General features: G+C 41.5%; 1 protein-coding gene across 2 annotated transcripts in view; it reads right to left on the bottom strand.

The window, feature by feature from the left end:
• Positions 1-1,305: 1,305 nt before the first annotated feature.
• The window catches only part of LOC111230137 (ADAMTS-like protein 4), a 35,318-nt gene continuing 21,966 nt past the window's right edge, over positions 1,306-14,657 (bottom strand). Inside the window, exons 6-17 of one of the 2 annotated variants that reach the window (XM_022756738.1) lie at positions 11,064-11,203; positions 10,400-10,604; positions 9,728-9,912; positions 8,504-8,657; positions 7,502-7,780; positions 7,194-7,323; positions 6,114-6,318; positions 5,219-5,392; positions 4,947-5,126; positions 4,388-4,567; positions 4,075-4,222; positions 1,306-3,973 (exon numbers count right to left, since the gene is read on the bottom strand). In XM_022756738.1, the coding sequence (XP_022612459.1) occupies positions 3,843-3,973; positions 4,075-4,222; positions 4,388-4,567; positions 4,947-5,126; positions 5,219-5,392; positions 6,114-6,318; positions 7,194-7,323; positions 7,502-7,780; positions 8,504-8,657; positions 9,728-9,912; positions 10,400-10,604; positions 11,064-11,203 (2,111 nt within the window). In that variant the 3' untranslated portion in view covers positions 1,306-3,842. The remainder of the gene's footprint in view (positions 3,974-4,074; positions 4,223-4,387; positions 4,568-4,946; positions 5,127-5,218; positions 5,393-6,113; positions 6,319-7,193; positions 7,324-7,501; positions 7,781-8,503; positions 8,658-9,727; positions 9,913-10,399; positions 10,605-11,063; positions 11,204-14,657) is intronic. The other variant, XM_022756739.1, reaches the window with a different exon arrangement.

The following is a 14,657-nucleotide window of genomic DNA, read 5'->3' as shown; positions in this document are numbered from 1 at the left end:
CACCTCACTAGGGGCTTCTTACAAACCCAGCACCGGCAAAAGAGGCACGCAACGCCCGCTGCGCCCTGCGGATGTGAACGGTGTGCAGGCAGCACGCCACCAGGGTTGTTAAGCCTCCCTGCACGATGAAGAAGAAACAACGCACGCAAATGCAAGACCAGGGATGCCGAGGAGAGAAAAACTTCAACTCTATGTTACTATGTTACTATGTAAGCAATTCACCTATTCCTTCACCTCCACACTGAGGTACTTTGAATTGTCTATCTCGTTTAAAAGCAGCAGTAAACAAATTACAGATACAGTTTTATAAAACTTTACAGCTTCAAGATTTAATTATTTTAATGTAATTATCACTGATCCAGCCAATGCATGAAAAAAAACCCTTGGCCAATAGCCAACAAATAATTTTCTAGAAACAGATTAAGTATCACCTGGCAGGGTCTACTATAGTTTACATTCCATAGTTATATGATAGGTATTATTGTACCAGCTGATTCAAGGATTAAGCTATGTAATACTTTAAAAAAAAGTGTCTATGAAGAGTATTCATATAGGGCTCATGACCAGTGTTTCTACACCATGCCTTGCCACAGGCCTACAATACATTACTGTACTTTAGCAACAATATAGTTTAAGAAAGTTACTATGCCCTTTAAACTTTCAAACTCTTTTTCCCTGCCTTCACTTTGTTTTACTGTTGGCCCTGCTCATCATACTCCTACAGCCACTCCTACATTTACACCTCAGGCAGCAAGACATATCTGACCTTTCTCAACTAGGCTTTTTTTCCCTTCACATTATCCACTGTGGAATTGGCATAATCTCCATGATAAATTTCATTTGGAAACTTGGTCTTTGTATCAAACAATCAAAAACAACACTGCACATGAAACAGGCTTAATGAGGAATGTGATCGTTTCAACAGTGTTTATTGGTTATTTAATGTCTTTCAGGTCCTATACTGTTAATTGTTCTATACAGGAATGTGGTAAAATTACTGATTTTTCTGTGCCATTTTGGCCAGCTCTTGGGAGACTTTTTAAATAAAATTATTATAATTAAATACAACAAGCACACAACCAGTCTAAATACAGACTTACCACCAAAAACAGACATTTACCCTGTAGGAGACTAATATCTGAGGACAACTGAACCTGGTCATTCAGAGACTCAATGGCGCCATCGCTTGGAGGAAACTGGATATATCAATCTCATTCACTGGACAAAAACAAAACAAAACATGACACCACTTAATGTCTCTGTTGTTTCAGTTTTATTTAAAATGAAAGTTTTTAATTCAATAATTTTCCCACACTGTTTTTTGTTTTTACATGATAAAAAAAAAATCCATCCATGTATCAATAATAACAATCTCATAAACTCTGGTGGTAACAAAAAAAAATGCTACAGCCTCTTAAAACAGAAAATAAATTACATGTTCTTTAGATAATAGATAAATTACTATCCTTTTTTTGTTTTTATATAAAATGTAATTTCTACTACGAGGGATTAGAGACAAGAATGACACATTCAAAGCCATGATCGCAAAAGACATAACCATACACACACACATGCACACACACACGTCCATATCACAAACATCCACAATTCATGTGTACTTTTCAAAAGCAAAATACAATCGTTATATGACAATTAGATGTGAATAAATGCAGCCTACAACAACACTTCTGATAACTCTACTCAGTAATAAAACATAAGCACCGACTATGTTCAAAGAAATTATAGACATTAAAACATATCTGACAAATATACAGACTCCTCCTCACCTTTGAGTGGGCAGAGTGTGAGTATATGCTTCTTGGTGGGAGGGGTAGGAAAAGGAAAAAAAGAGATCTAAGTAAAAAAGAGTCAGTGTAAGAGAAAGAGAAAAAGCATAAAGAGTACTTACACACATATACAGAGGTTGCCACTTCAATATGCAAAATATTTACTTTCAGGTCAAAGCAGAATGATTGCATTAGATCTGTATCATAACTGAATTTAATAAAAGACTATTGTAAGAAAGCAGCTTTCCTAGTCTTCATAAGGTTTTTTTAAATTCTGGCTTCACCTATTCTCATAGGACAGACTCATCCTCTCCTCCCAAGGAGGCGATGGTGGAAAGGATGTATTGAGGTGAGGAAACAAGGTGGACATTAAAATGTGATTTTTTTTTTTGTCATTGTGCCATATGATCACTAAAATGAAAAATTAGGTCAGTCAGGAGTGACTCATTTTACATCACCAAACCTGTGCGTCACCAAGGTCATGGTTGAAGGAGACATTCTGTTTTTCCTATTGTCAACAAATCCCATGAAAAGACCAAAACTACCTATGACTTGAAACTAACATGTATTGGCTGAGAAACCCCAGCCTCTTATAACATTTTTCTCTGTTATAGAGCTTCACTGTTGTCAAAAACTATTAAAAAATCATGTTGCACTGAGTGACATGTTCCTTCATTATAATGGACATATGCACTGTAGTTTATTTTGAAACAATCTCACTAATGTGTGTTATACCACAGCAGAAAATATCCCCTAACAAATGCACAATTTACTCTTTACAGTGCCCAGCTGTTTTAGACAATTACAGAGCCTTTAAAAAAATTACACTATATATTTGTGAGCCATTTTTAAAGTGTCAAATCTTCAGCAGGAACAAGTGGACTTGGGCCGGAGTGCCAGAGACATGGTCGGCAAGTCAGGGAGTCTTAAGAGGCAGACTAATACATTGATGGCTTTAGTACTTCCATGTGATTTGTTGAAAAGAAGAAAAGTATACGACCAACTTTAGTCTTATCACTTGATAATGTCATTAAAAAAAAATCTATTTATTGAGCACCATTGTCTTTCGTTTAGTAAAACCATAACTGCAACTATGAGTCTTCACACCTTAATGAATTAATGAACGTATTTTAACACATGTATGTTAACATGAATACGTTGAAGGACTGTACAGAGTCTGTGCTGCTTGATTACCATCTCTGTCTAATATCCTTCTTGTTCAGGAAGCCCCTCACCTCTGTCTTCCTGCTCTGATATATTTTATTTGGTCACTTACTGCCATGGTCACCCCACTCCTTTGGTTTGTCTGTCCAAATACTGAACTGAACAATAAGAGGACACTTGAGGAAATATTTTTGGCAAACAGAAAAAAAAACAACAGAAAAACATACAATATGTAATTGAAATCCTTCTAGCTCAGTTGGGGGTAGCCACTGTAGCTCAGCGGGGGACATCTGCTGCGTACAGAGAAACAGTAGATCTATTCCAGTAGATCTTCAGCACACACAGAACTACAGTATAAACACTTTATCTAGCACACATGGTAATTATTTGTTCAGCACATAATTAGTGGTATGCATGTCTGACTAAATCTGTCTCAAGATCCTGTAGATTAGGAGGAATCTTAACAAAAGCTAAATTTGCTGTTGAACCACGGCTGTGTCCTCAGCGAGGACCTTCCATTATCATCTCTCAGCCATAGAAATGAGCCTTCATGAGTGGAAATCACAGTAAATGCATCACTCAGCCCTGCGTGACACATTATGAACCTGTTAAAGCTCATGCACAAAGTAACTAGAAGCAAACTCAGTGGAATATGTGGTTCTAAGAGACAATGTAAAACTTTATACGGAGAACTAGTAAAAGGAACCGGCTGCTTTCACAGTGTTTTACCTGAAGACTCAGGAGAAAATAGCTGAATGTTATCTGAATATCATGCCATCACATATCTACTCTGGGCTGTCCATTTCTACAGACTCATCGTTTAAAGGGTGATCAGCCCTTTTGACCTAATACTCAACTTCCTGCACACTTAGGCTGTCTGTGCTTGGCAGGTCATTGCCTCTTCGCACGCTGAGCACTCTGGGTACACGAGGCACAACAGGCGGTCTTGTAGTAGTGGTAGACGCACAACCTGGCCTGCACCACCATCACACAGTTATGGCGTCTGTCCCGGCAGTTCTCATCTGTGATTAAAGAGGAGGAGAGAGATGCTGGTAGGAAGAGAGCCAAGACACACATTAATGCGCTGTCACATCAACACACACACACACACACACACACCAACCTGAGATTTGTGGACTGCAGGGTATTGTGTTGCAGATTTGCTCCTGTTCAGGTTTGGCGTTGGAATCACATTCAAGGCTGTGCTTTTTGTCTGGTGTTAGACATCGTACCTCCCTCATCTGTAAGCCTTTCCCACAAGAGCGTGAGCACTGAGAACAAAAGCAGAGACACAGAAAGAGAGTTAATGATATTATAATAATATGTTGTTATTCGCACCAAATACGCCAACAATCTTCTGACACTTGTACTGGAGTTGTCCTGGCCGCTTTCGCTTCTTCTGTCCTGTAATTTCAATTTAATTCCTTCTCTCTCACCGCGCTCCACTCTGTTGTGAACCACTGGGGCTGACACTCTCCCATCTCACACTCCTGGACCGCAGCAGGCTTGTCCAGATGAGCACACTCACTGGCTGGTACGACAGTAAAATCATTCCCCATCTTGTTGACACAAATGATGTCTCGTCGCTGAGTCCCATTTCCACACGGGACGTTACACTGGAAAAAGAACAAAAATCAGTCATATAATCTACACCAGGAATACAGGAGCTGTATTCAGTGCAAAATAAATGTTATACTACTTCAAAATAAAGAGAGAAAAGCCTTATATACAAAAAAGAGAATCGAATAAGATGCAAGGTGAAACAAAAGACTATACAAAACATAAATTAAAGTTAAATAATGTTAAATGGTAAATTAAAGAAAGAAAGTTTGAATTCCTGCACAACATCAGCACTGTTTATTAATCTGTTTATCACTGTCTTTATACGAGAAGCAGAATTTGACATGAAATTAAATATAGAAATATAAATAAAAAACCAAAACCAAACAAAGTAAGTCTGTGTATTTTCTTCCTTCTCAATTTCCTCCTTCCTACCTGTGTCCAGGGGCTGCTGTACCACATGGCTGTTGGCACACAGGGACCCCCATTACAGGCCTTCATCTCTGCCGGTTTTTCCCCAACACAGTCCCCTCCTCCTTTACCCTCTCTGACCCCTCCTCGAGTCAGACACACCACCTCTCTCCTCTGCACCCCGGGGCCACACTGTGCCAAACACTGACAGAAACAAAGTGGAAGATCGTGTTGAGGATTACTGTGAAGTGCTGTGAGCGTTTGTTCCTTTGTGTCTGTGTATGGGTGTTACTCACAGTGTTGGACCAGTCGGTGAAGTACCAGTTGGTTACACAGGGTCCCATGTTGCACTCCTCACTTCCCTGTGGACGGAGCCTGGAGTTGCACTCCTTGTCGTTCACCACGCTGCCTTGGTCGCTGACGCAACGCACACCCCTTGTCCTCCTCCCTAGTCCACAGTCCACGGAGCACTGTGAGAGACAGAGAGGAGAAAAACAATAACGAGAAGAAACAGATGAAGGAAAGGGCCAATGCAATCTAGATCAAATCCTAAAAGAAAAAAAAGCCTGATGTTTGATTATCAATCAAATTCTATCACTTCATTCGTACCAAAAGCCAACTGGTTGTGCAGCAGTAATAAACACAAGATAAAACACATAAAGCACATAAATACATGATATAAATATAAAACAGATATGAGAAAGTTAAATTATGAATAAAAATATAAAATCATGTTAAAATATACTATCTATACTAACTATCCTAAAACAGTTTTGTTTGTTGGTTTCACCAATTCAGAGCATTTGCTTTTCTTATGATTCATAACTATTATAATAGTTCAATTGTCCCAAAATGTGTAACTAATAAAAAATAAAAACAAAACAAAAAAACAGTTGAAACATTAACAATTAAACATTTTTAGAAAATTATTTGCTGCAACCCAACCCGTGGCCCACAGTCTGCAGTGGTCTCTGACTTGAAAAGTAATCACATACTTGCAGGCTGACCTAATGAAGGCATTTTAAAATTTATGATAGAAACCACTTGTGCTTATTTTAACCAGACTGCACCCACTCTCTCTTTCTGTCTGTGTTATATTTACAGATACTGGGATACAGGCCTCTTGTAACCATGTCTGTTGATATATGAGCAGATGCAGTTCCCGGTCATGTACTAGAATTATGAACCTACCGTGCTCCAATCGGAGCTGACCTCCCAGTGGGAGCAGAGGCCAAGTTGACAGGCCTGTGTTGACTCTGGTGGGGTGAGGCTGGCACAGCGCTGTGGGTGCACCATGGTGGAGCGGTTCCCAAAGCTCTGCCTGCACTGAAGCTGTCTCTGCTGCACCCCGGGGCCACAGGACACACTGCACTCTGACCATGCACTGGCCTCCCAGCTATCATACAGACAGTGAAGGGGACAAAGAGAGGGACAAATTAAATTAAAGGTAAATGTTATTGGAAAATCACACAAGGTCGAATGTCTTCAATATCTAAATAATCCATCACAGATATTAAAGTTTGTTTATGCAGAAAAACTGCTTTCATCCATATTTTGACACTACAGATAGCTACTGTATGCCATTTATTTAAAGAACCACTCTGGTGTTTTTGCATATTTCAGTCCTCTTACAAATTACAAATATCAAATGTAAATCATGTATGCACACAATGACAATGATGTCCAACATTACCCAAGCATGACTATGAGTTTTTAGATTTTTGAACATGTTTCGTTACTTTCATGTCGGCCACTGGTTTCCAATCATAATAATCTGATACGATGATAATCTGATGATCAATTTGTCTTGAAAATTCCCTCAACTCATCACAGTCAGCATCATTCTCAGTTGGCACAAACGGCTATAATTTGTCGATGACTCATGCTTTTTACTTGAAAGAAACTGACACTACAAAAAAATCTCCATCCAGTGCCAACATGTTTATGGTAGAAAGGAACTAGTTTCAAGAATTTCCCAGAAATGAATTTATCTTCAAACAAGAAAGACTAAAGACAGATTGCTGCACTCGCTGAATTTTTGACTTGTTTTAGGAAAATAAGAGTTTAAGAACCCAAACAGACAAGAATGACTTGATAAGATTTTTGTGGTTTTTGTGCAGCGAATCATCAGCTATGAAAAATGCACAAGCTTCTGTGGGAAAATAGCATTTTTTTCCCTTCCAGGGAAGTTTTTTTTTTTTGCAGATAAAAACAGAAAAGCAAAGCCTATATAAGGTGCATCTCTTCAAGGTTAAGTGTGTATAAGCTCACAATGGCGGGCAGGGGTGTGTGTTACAAGGCTCCTCCTCGGGAACAGGTTTGGCCGCAGAGTCACACTTCCTCTCCGGGACATCCTCGTCCGTATGACGGTTTATACACAGAATCACTCTATACTGAGAACCTGCAGAGACAAGGATATGGACAGATTGACAAGGGCTTCAGCGCCATGTTCTCGTATTTGCACCCATCAACCACAGGAGGGAGACATCATGTCATCCAAAGTAAGAAAAGAAGCATGTTTTGTGTATACAGCAATTAATTTTAAAATGACACATGTATGAAGTGTATCAGAATCTGACCTTTGCCACAGGAAGCAGAACACTCTGTGAGTCCGCCTCTTCTCCAAACAAATGGTGGCTGAGTGTCCGGTGGCAGGTCAGTGCGAGGGGGGATCCGAGCATTTCTGTTGGGTGCAGATCCTCGAGGGCGCAACCTGTCAGGTGCCCACCGGTCTGAGGATGGGGGAGAAAATACTGAGGAGGAGGAGGAGGAGGAGGAGGAAGATGAGGAGGGGAAAGAAGAGACTGAAACAGGGAGAGAAGCAGGAGGAGGGTCTTCTACTGACACAGTGAGAGGACCTGGGAGATAAGAAAAAATAGATGGACATAAAGACCAATTCGAAAGGGCAGGCAAGGTGGGAGAGACAGGCAAAGATTGGGAGACAGACATGAGGAGGAGGAGGATCAAAGAGCGATAAAGTGTGAGGAAAGAGGCAAAACACGAATGTTGAATTACTGAGAAAAGGAGAACGGCGGTGAGTCAGATGCTAATGATGTCATGATGAGGTCAGGGTCTCATGACAGCGAACATGTGGACCAGATAGCCTCCCATCTAGGTCATACACAAACACGCAAACACACTTATACAATAATCCCTCCCACTTGGCCCACAACCACACCCATCCCAATCCATAAACACATCAATCATTCTCCAAGGATATGAGCTGATGTTTCCTTGAGTAATTTGGAAAGAATGAAGAATGTAAAATCTACATTTTGATTCAGGGTTCAATTCTGCCACCCTTCAATTTTTTTTTTTTTATGTTGCAGCCGTATGCTAAAATCCCCCAAAAATAATTTTTTCCCTCATCAAGCTACACTCAATACCCCATAACGAGAAAGCGAAAACAGAATTTAATCTGTTTCAGAACCTTTGAAATTTAGCTCAGGTGACTGCTATTTGGTCTCTTTGGGTCTGAATACTTCCTGAATGTCTATGAGCATGCAGTAGCGTAGACAGCTGAGAAAGTGTAAGCCAAACAGAGGAGAGGAGAACAGAAGGTTGAGGTGCGACAGACGTACTGCGGAGGGGTGCCCTCGCTGGCTCTCTCTCCCTCGGCCTCTCTCTGGCCACCTCCCTCTCTCTCTCCGTCAGCCTCTCCCTCTCTCCCTCCTTCTTCTCAACGGGGATGTAAAACTCATAGTCGATGCCCGGGTTCTCCTTGTGGAAAATGATCTGCAGACCAAAGCAAAGTGAAAAAGTAGCCACTGACAAGAAAACACCCTAAAACAACTTAACTCATCCCCAAAGAGAAATTTACATTCAGTCTCACGCTCTGGGATGCCTCAGAAGGGTGTGTGCTAGTCACTATGTGTTCCTCCTCTTACTATGAAACCCTGCAGCCCATCTACAAGACTTAACATAGTGAAGGTCATCTAAACTCAATCAGCAGGAGTCTGATGTTCTTGTGTTCAGGGGATAAACCCGTTTGATTTAGGTAACAGCGTGGCTTTTCCTGTGGTACCGCCCACAGACCAAACTTTCTTTTTGAAAAGCATTTGTTGGCTATTATAAGACTTTATTATGGATACGTGGGATATAAACAAATGAGAGAGAAATAGAACCAAGGGTCCCGGCCACACTTGAACCGGGGACATTGCAGTTCATGGTCAGTGTCTTCACACCAAAGCTACAGGGATAGCCCAGGCATTTGATTTCCCGGCAGAGGCTATGATCTACAGATAGCAGACTTGTCTTTCTATTTTAATCCATCCAACAATTTCTTTTCCAACGTGTAATGAGCATTACAGCCTCACAGTGCCGCTGGCATGGTTACAGACCTTCAGCCTTATTTCTATAACCCACTAAGCCTTAAAAATGCATGTGATTCCAGAGGAGATCAAACTCTGGCTTCGGTGGGTGCTTGCTGTTTTTACCTCCTCCTGCCCTGTAGCTACTGGATGTAAAGCTACACATGACTCCTGTTCTTTAATAAGATCTTAGCTCGGGGTTAGAGTTGTTATTATTAAGCCATGGATGGTCTGATGTGGCTCAGGCTAAGCATTAGCGTAGTTGTCTTTATCCCACCATAATACTAAAATAATGCTGACTATCTGGAGCATCTTCACACAGAGCGGGAGAGCATAGCCTTGAGGCGTACAACAATATTTCTAGAGAGGCGAAATACTCTGTGTACACATGTATGTCTCATGTATGTGTATGATCATTAACTTCATTTTGTCATGCCCTGGTTCATGTTTACTTACGGGTTTTAAATAAATGCCTTCCTGTGTTCCAGTACTTACATATAGCTGTAGCTGTGTGGTGGTGGGTCCTGGGGCTTTGAGGGACTCTCCTTTCTCCTCCTCCCCCTCTGCCTGTGCTCTAGGTCGTGTGTAGGTGAAGGTAGTCCCCCCAGCCTGGTACTCCCCTGGCGGGTCCACAGCCCAACGCCCGTTCACCACTGACGCCCCTGTGCCACTCCTCATGGCTGGAGAAATTAGTGGGGGTGGGGATTAGAAGGTCAGACGGGAGGAGAAGATCGTGATTTAAGTGTTTTTTTTACTCATTCTGACCTTGTTTAGTCAACACAGCGGTAAATTCTTAGGAAACCCCCGTAAGTAAACCTCAAACACACTCTCAGACTGACAAACACAGACTTTGGAGTGCTGTCTCATTACCAAACAGGGAGCTGGCAAGACAAACATTCACACGTACACACTTCACTGGCTCCTTTTGGGCTCTAACAATACTAGCTTTATCTGCCCTGAGTCTGCAAGGCCACAAAATTTACAGTCTTAACCAGCACACACATACCCATGGGCCAAATCTCATTCTCAAATCTGTAGTTTCCTCGCCAGCGTCTCACTTTTATTGGAACTGCAAACGGTATTATTCAAGTAATCTTAAACTGCATTTGTGTGTGTGTGTGTGTGTGTGTGTGTGTGTGTGTTTGTTTTGTATCTATTACATCTTACCCAGGTAGTTAGGGCTTGCTCGTCTCTCCGTGATGTTAATGAATGTAGCTCCAGGTGGGATGTCCAGGATCTTGTGGTAACCAAGGGGAACCGTGACATTTTGGAAGCTTCCCGTCACCTTTCGACAGGAGGTGTCCCGCCCACCACACACTCCACACTTGTCAATAACAGAGCCGGAGCCCAGTGTCCCATCGCAGCCTTCGGTCTGGCAGGAGAGGAACATGAAAAGATGTGAGTGATGGGTCAGACAATGGGGGGAAAAGTGGGGTAGGGGAACAAGGGAGACGTGGGAGGAGGAGTGGGGACAGAGCAGAGAATAGCTATTCCACTCTTGTTGACATTTCACATCCATTGCCAGTGTTTATGTCACCGTTGTTTGTGCAAATTGGTAACTGTTGCTCGCCAGATTCCTGCCAGAAATAAGAGGGTGGAATGAGGGTGAAATCAGAGAGTTAGATTGCAAATGAAAGAAAGAGGGAAAGATACAGAGAAAAGAGGCCCAGAGTAGGGTAATAAAAAAAGACTGGAGAAACTCCGAATCTGAATGCCAGGCTTAAATCAGCCTCCAGACGTGAGACTAAGAGAGCCAGGTTCTGGACTTTGTCAACCCCTGGCTAGACAGGAGGGACTTGGACTCAAGCAAAAATCTCACACATGCACTCACCAGACATTGTCCTTCCACACACACGTCATTCGAGCTGACATTGAAGCAGGGAGTCCCATCTCTGACACGCTCGGCCTGACGGACGTAGAAACGATAGCTGGCAGGTCTGCAGGTCAGCTCGCACTGCTTGTCCGCACCGACTGCAACACAGAGAGAGAGAGAGAGAGAGAGAGAGGGCATAGTAGGATTATCGCACAACGTATGTGTTTGCCTCAGGTGTGTGTGACTGTGTGTGACTCAGTGCTGTGTCTTTGTGCGTCTGCCTGGCGAAGGAGAAGACGCAGCTGGGTGATGAACGTCTTTCCATGTGGCCAGGAAACCGAGGTCAGACCATATAACACATGACTGTCAAGACAGTCAAAGAGCGATTAGCTATTTCCCCTGCTGCTCACTTGTTCAAGTGCACTGACTGCTGCACCTTCCCCAGGAGATACATACCCAGAAGTGTAAACGTAAGCTTGAGGAAGGTTAGATTTATGAGAGGAACCCAATGGGCGCACACTGTAGGGAGACATGTACATGAAAACAGGGAACAGAGGGGAAAAGTCAGAGAAAGAGAAGATTGCTTCAAGGTAAAAGAGGAAATGAAAAGTCCTTCAGCACTTGGAGAATAGGCAGACAAATAGACGAGTGGAGAATACAGAGGATCTCACAGGGGAATAGGGGTGAGGAACGAGCAAAAAATGTGGAGAAAGTAAGAGGAGTGTGTCTACGTGGAAACACAATAAGCAGGTTTAAAGGAATAGTTCACAATTTGGGGAAATATGCTTAATGTGAAATGAGAAGAGCTGTAACAATCCTGTGGTTTCAACTCAAACTCACACTTAATGTTTCTGTTTGTGTACAGAGAAGATCACTTAGAGCTTGTTGGAAGGTGTATACTTTGAACTACAGATCAAGTCAGGCTAATTCTTTCCTATCTTAGCATAAAAATGTCTTTATGCATAGCATATAGCATAAAAGCATAAAGGTCTTTAGGCTAAGCTAGGCCAACCACATCCTGCCTCCAGCTCCATACTTAACACACAGACATGAGATGAATGTCGATCTTTAAAGCACAAAAAAGGTTCATACACCCAAATTAATCGGCTTGTTCCTTTTATTAATTGTTCAAGGTCAAAATTTAGCAAAGGTGTGACAGGCCTTCAGTTTCATAGATGAGTCTTTTTTTTTTTTCTTCTCACCAACAATAAGTCAATCAACTTGTTACTAACAGAGGCACCAAGTAGCTCCCTGCAGTCAGAGGCATCCTCAGACCTGTCACACTAAATAGCTTCCCAACAAAAATTCCTGTTCAGGCTATCAACCAAAAACAAAATTATACCTGGATATTAGATTGACGGATGGATATCAATCTTCTAATTTCTTGCAGAAAGAAAGTGAAAAAGCATATATCTGAAAAGGTTGAAGTATTCCTTCAACAAAGGTAGACAGTGATAAACAAATGGGTGATAAAGTCAGGAAGGGAAAGTGGGTGGGTCCACCGCTCCTCATTAACTCTGAGGTAAGAGATTGGGGGTGGAACAGGGGTTAAAGGCTTCAGGCATAGCCGGTGTGTGTGTGTGTGTGTGTGTGTGTGTGTGTGTGTGTGTACACGGCTGTGTTTGTGTGTAATAGAGTTATAGACATGAACTCATAGCCTGAGTAAGGGGTCATATATTAAGTTGCAGATGGGAGGGAGGGGTTTCTGTCACTGGGAGTTCAGGGGTTAAAAGGACAATTTCCGTGCTTCTGAAATTGTGACTTCCCATCACGGTGTCATATTTCTCTGCCATATATAGACAAAAATGTACCCACTGTTAAATTCTATGTAAATATGAACAACATGACACTTTTCCAATGTGGTGGTCAAAACTATTCTACAGTTTTATTATTCTGTCCTTGAAAAACTTTCCAAAAGTCTTTATTTTGCGAAACAATCTGACATTTTAAAGGAATCAAATTGTGGTTCAGATATTACAACGGTGCCACTAAATTTTCATACAATAACACTGAAGATTGTTTCACCATGGAAAAATTCCTCTCCCAGTTCAATAAGACATTGACAGCAAATAGCCCAAAGCCCCTACCTCCTTCAAAGTCAAGGGGTTCATAGGAGATGGCCAAGAACAAAGACTAAAGGTCAAATACCGGATCCCTGCTTTCACCTTGTGTGTCCAAGGGAGAATTCAAAAGCTGTGTAGTATGTAGTGAGCTCAAAGGGACTCCATATGCTTGCCAGGTGTAACACAAGTAGCAACACAAGTCAGCATAAATGATTACAAAAAAAATTGAAAACCTCCAGACACAAGAGAAGGATTAGTAAAACAGGACTGTTAAGATGCCATTATGTTGTTTTGTGGGTTTCCATTTCAGCGGGACTCAACCCAAACAGAGGGATATGGTGCAGAGCTATTTCAGTTGGAGAACAGAGTGAACCAACTATTATCTGAATGACAAAAAAGTGGCCTATTAGGCATTCTTCTGTATATCTGCATCAGGGAAAAGGTATGTTGTGAGTCACTTCAGTTCAGACACGACACCATGTTCAGTTTTGTGCCTGACCAAATATGTAAGGGCAATACCGAGTGTATTTTATCTCACTAAGTGGGTGGAAGCGGTGAGGAAGTCACACACGTGAAGCAATTGACCCAGACCGGATGTTTATCTTTCCACAAGCTTGCAGGGAAGTGAAGGTAATGCATAACTAGGTATATCAACCTGCCGATAAATAAACTTCAAAAACGTAGCAGTGGTCCTTCAGCATGGCTATAGGCTACCTCAGCTCCAACATCCTTAAATCATTTTGCAAGAGCTAGGGAGCAGTGACAGGTTCAGTGGTGCAGCAGACACATCAGAGCTTAATGAATTCTGTCATTGTTTCCAAAATACAGTGAGAGATCATATGAAACATTCGAAAAGAAACAGTATATTGTCAACATTTGTGGAAACTTTCTGGTGCCAATTAGAGAAAGAAGAGGAGCGAAGGGGTGTTGTCTTACTGTCTCTCTTTGTGACACAAAGAAGAAATTGATTTTTATAATGTTTTCTTATCATGCTTTTTCGTTCTACTTTTATGCTTCCTTTATTTTCTGGTAAGCACACTGAATGATGAGTGATGATGGTATTTTATCAGAAAAATTAGAAAAGTAATCAATACATCTATAAATCTTCTATTTTCTAATTGATTTTAACAATTAATTTGATTGATTTTGATTAACAAGCAAATGTTAATCTTATTAATCATGCACGGCTACTGTACAATAATGTGTATGAAAGCATGAGTCACTGTCCATGACTGCTATCCAAAAGGGCCAAACTTTATTTTTCAGCACTGCTACTGCCATTTGTTTGCCTCCTTTCTTTTGCTGCTGTCTGATAATTGCAGGGAGACAGATATACAGTACATATTTAAAAAGAAAGTGGAAAAGGGAGGCAGTTCCCACCCTCTCTCTCTCCACCCTTGTTCTCTCTTTCCGTCTGTCATAGTTATCTTTGAGAGATTAGACTGGAGACAGTGGCAGAAAAGAGAGGGGGAGCTAAAACTGGGAGACGTGTTGCCACTCATGTACTCTCTGCTCTCTCTCTCTCTCTCTCTCTCGCTGGTTTTTTTTT

The sequence above is a fragment of the Seriola dumerili genome, unplaced genomic scaffold (genome assembly GCF_002260705.1).
Source record: "Seriola dumerili isolate Sdu_G_001 unplaced genomic scaffold, Sdu_1.0 BDQW01000258.1, whole genome shotgun sequence".
Lineage (NCBI taxonomy): Eukaryota > Metazoa > Chordata > Actinopteri > Carangiformes > Carangidae > Seriola > Seriola dumerili.
This window is presented reverse-complemented; position numbering and strand designations above follow the sequence as displayed.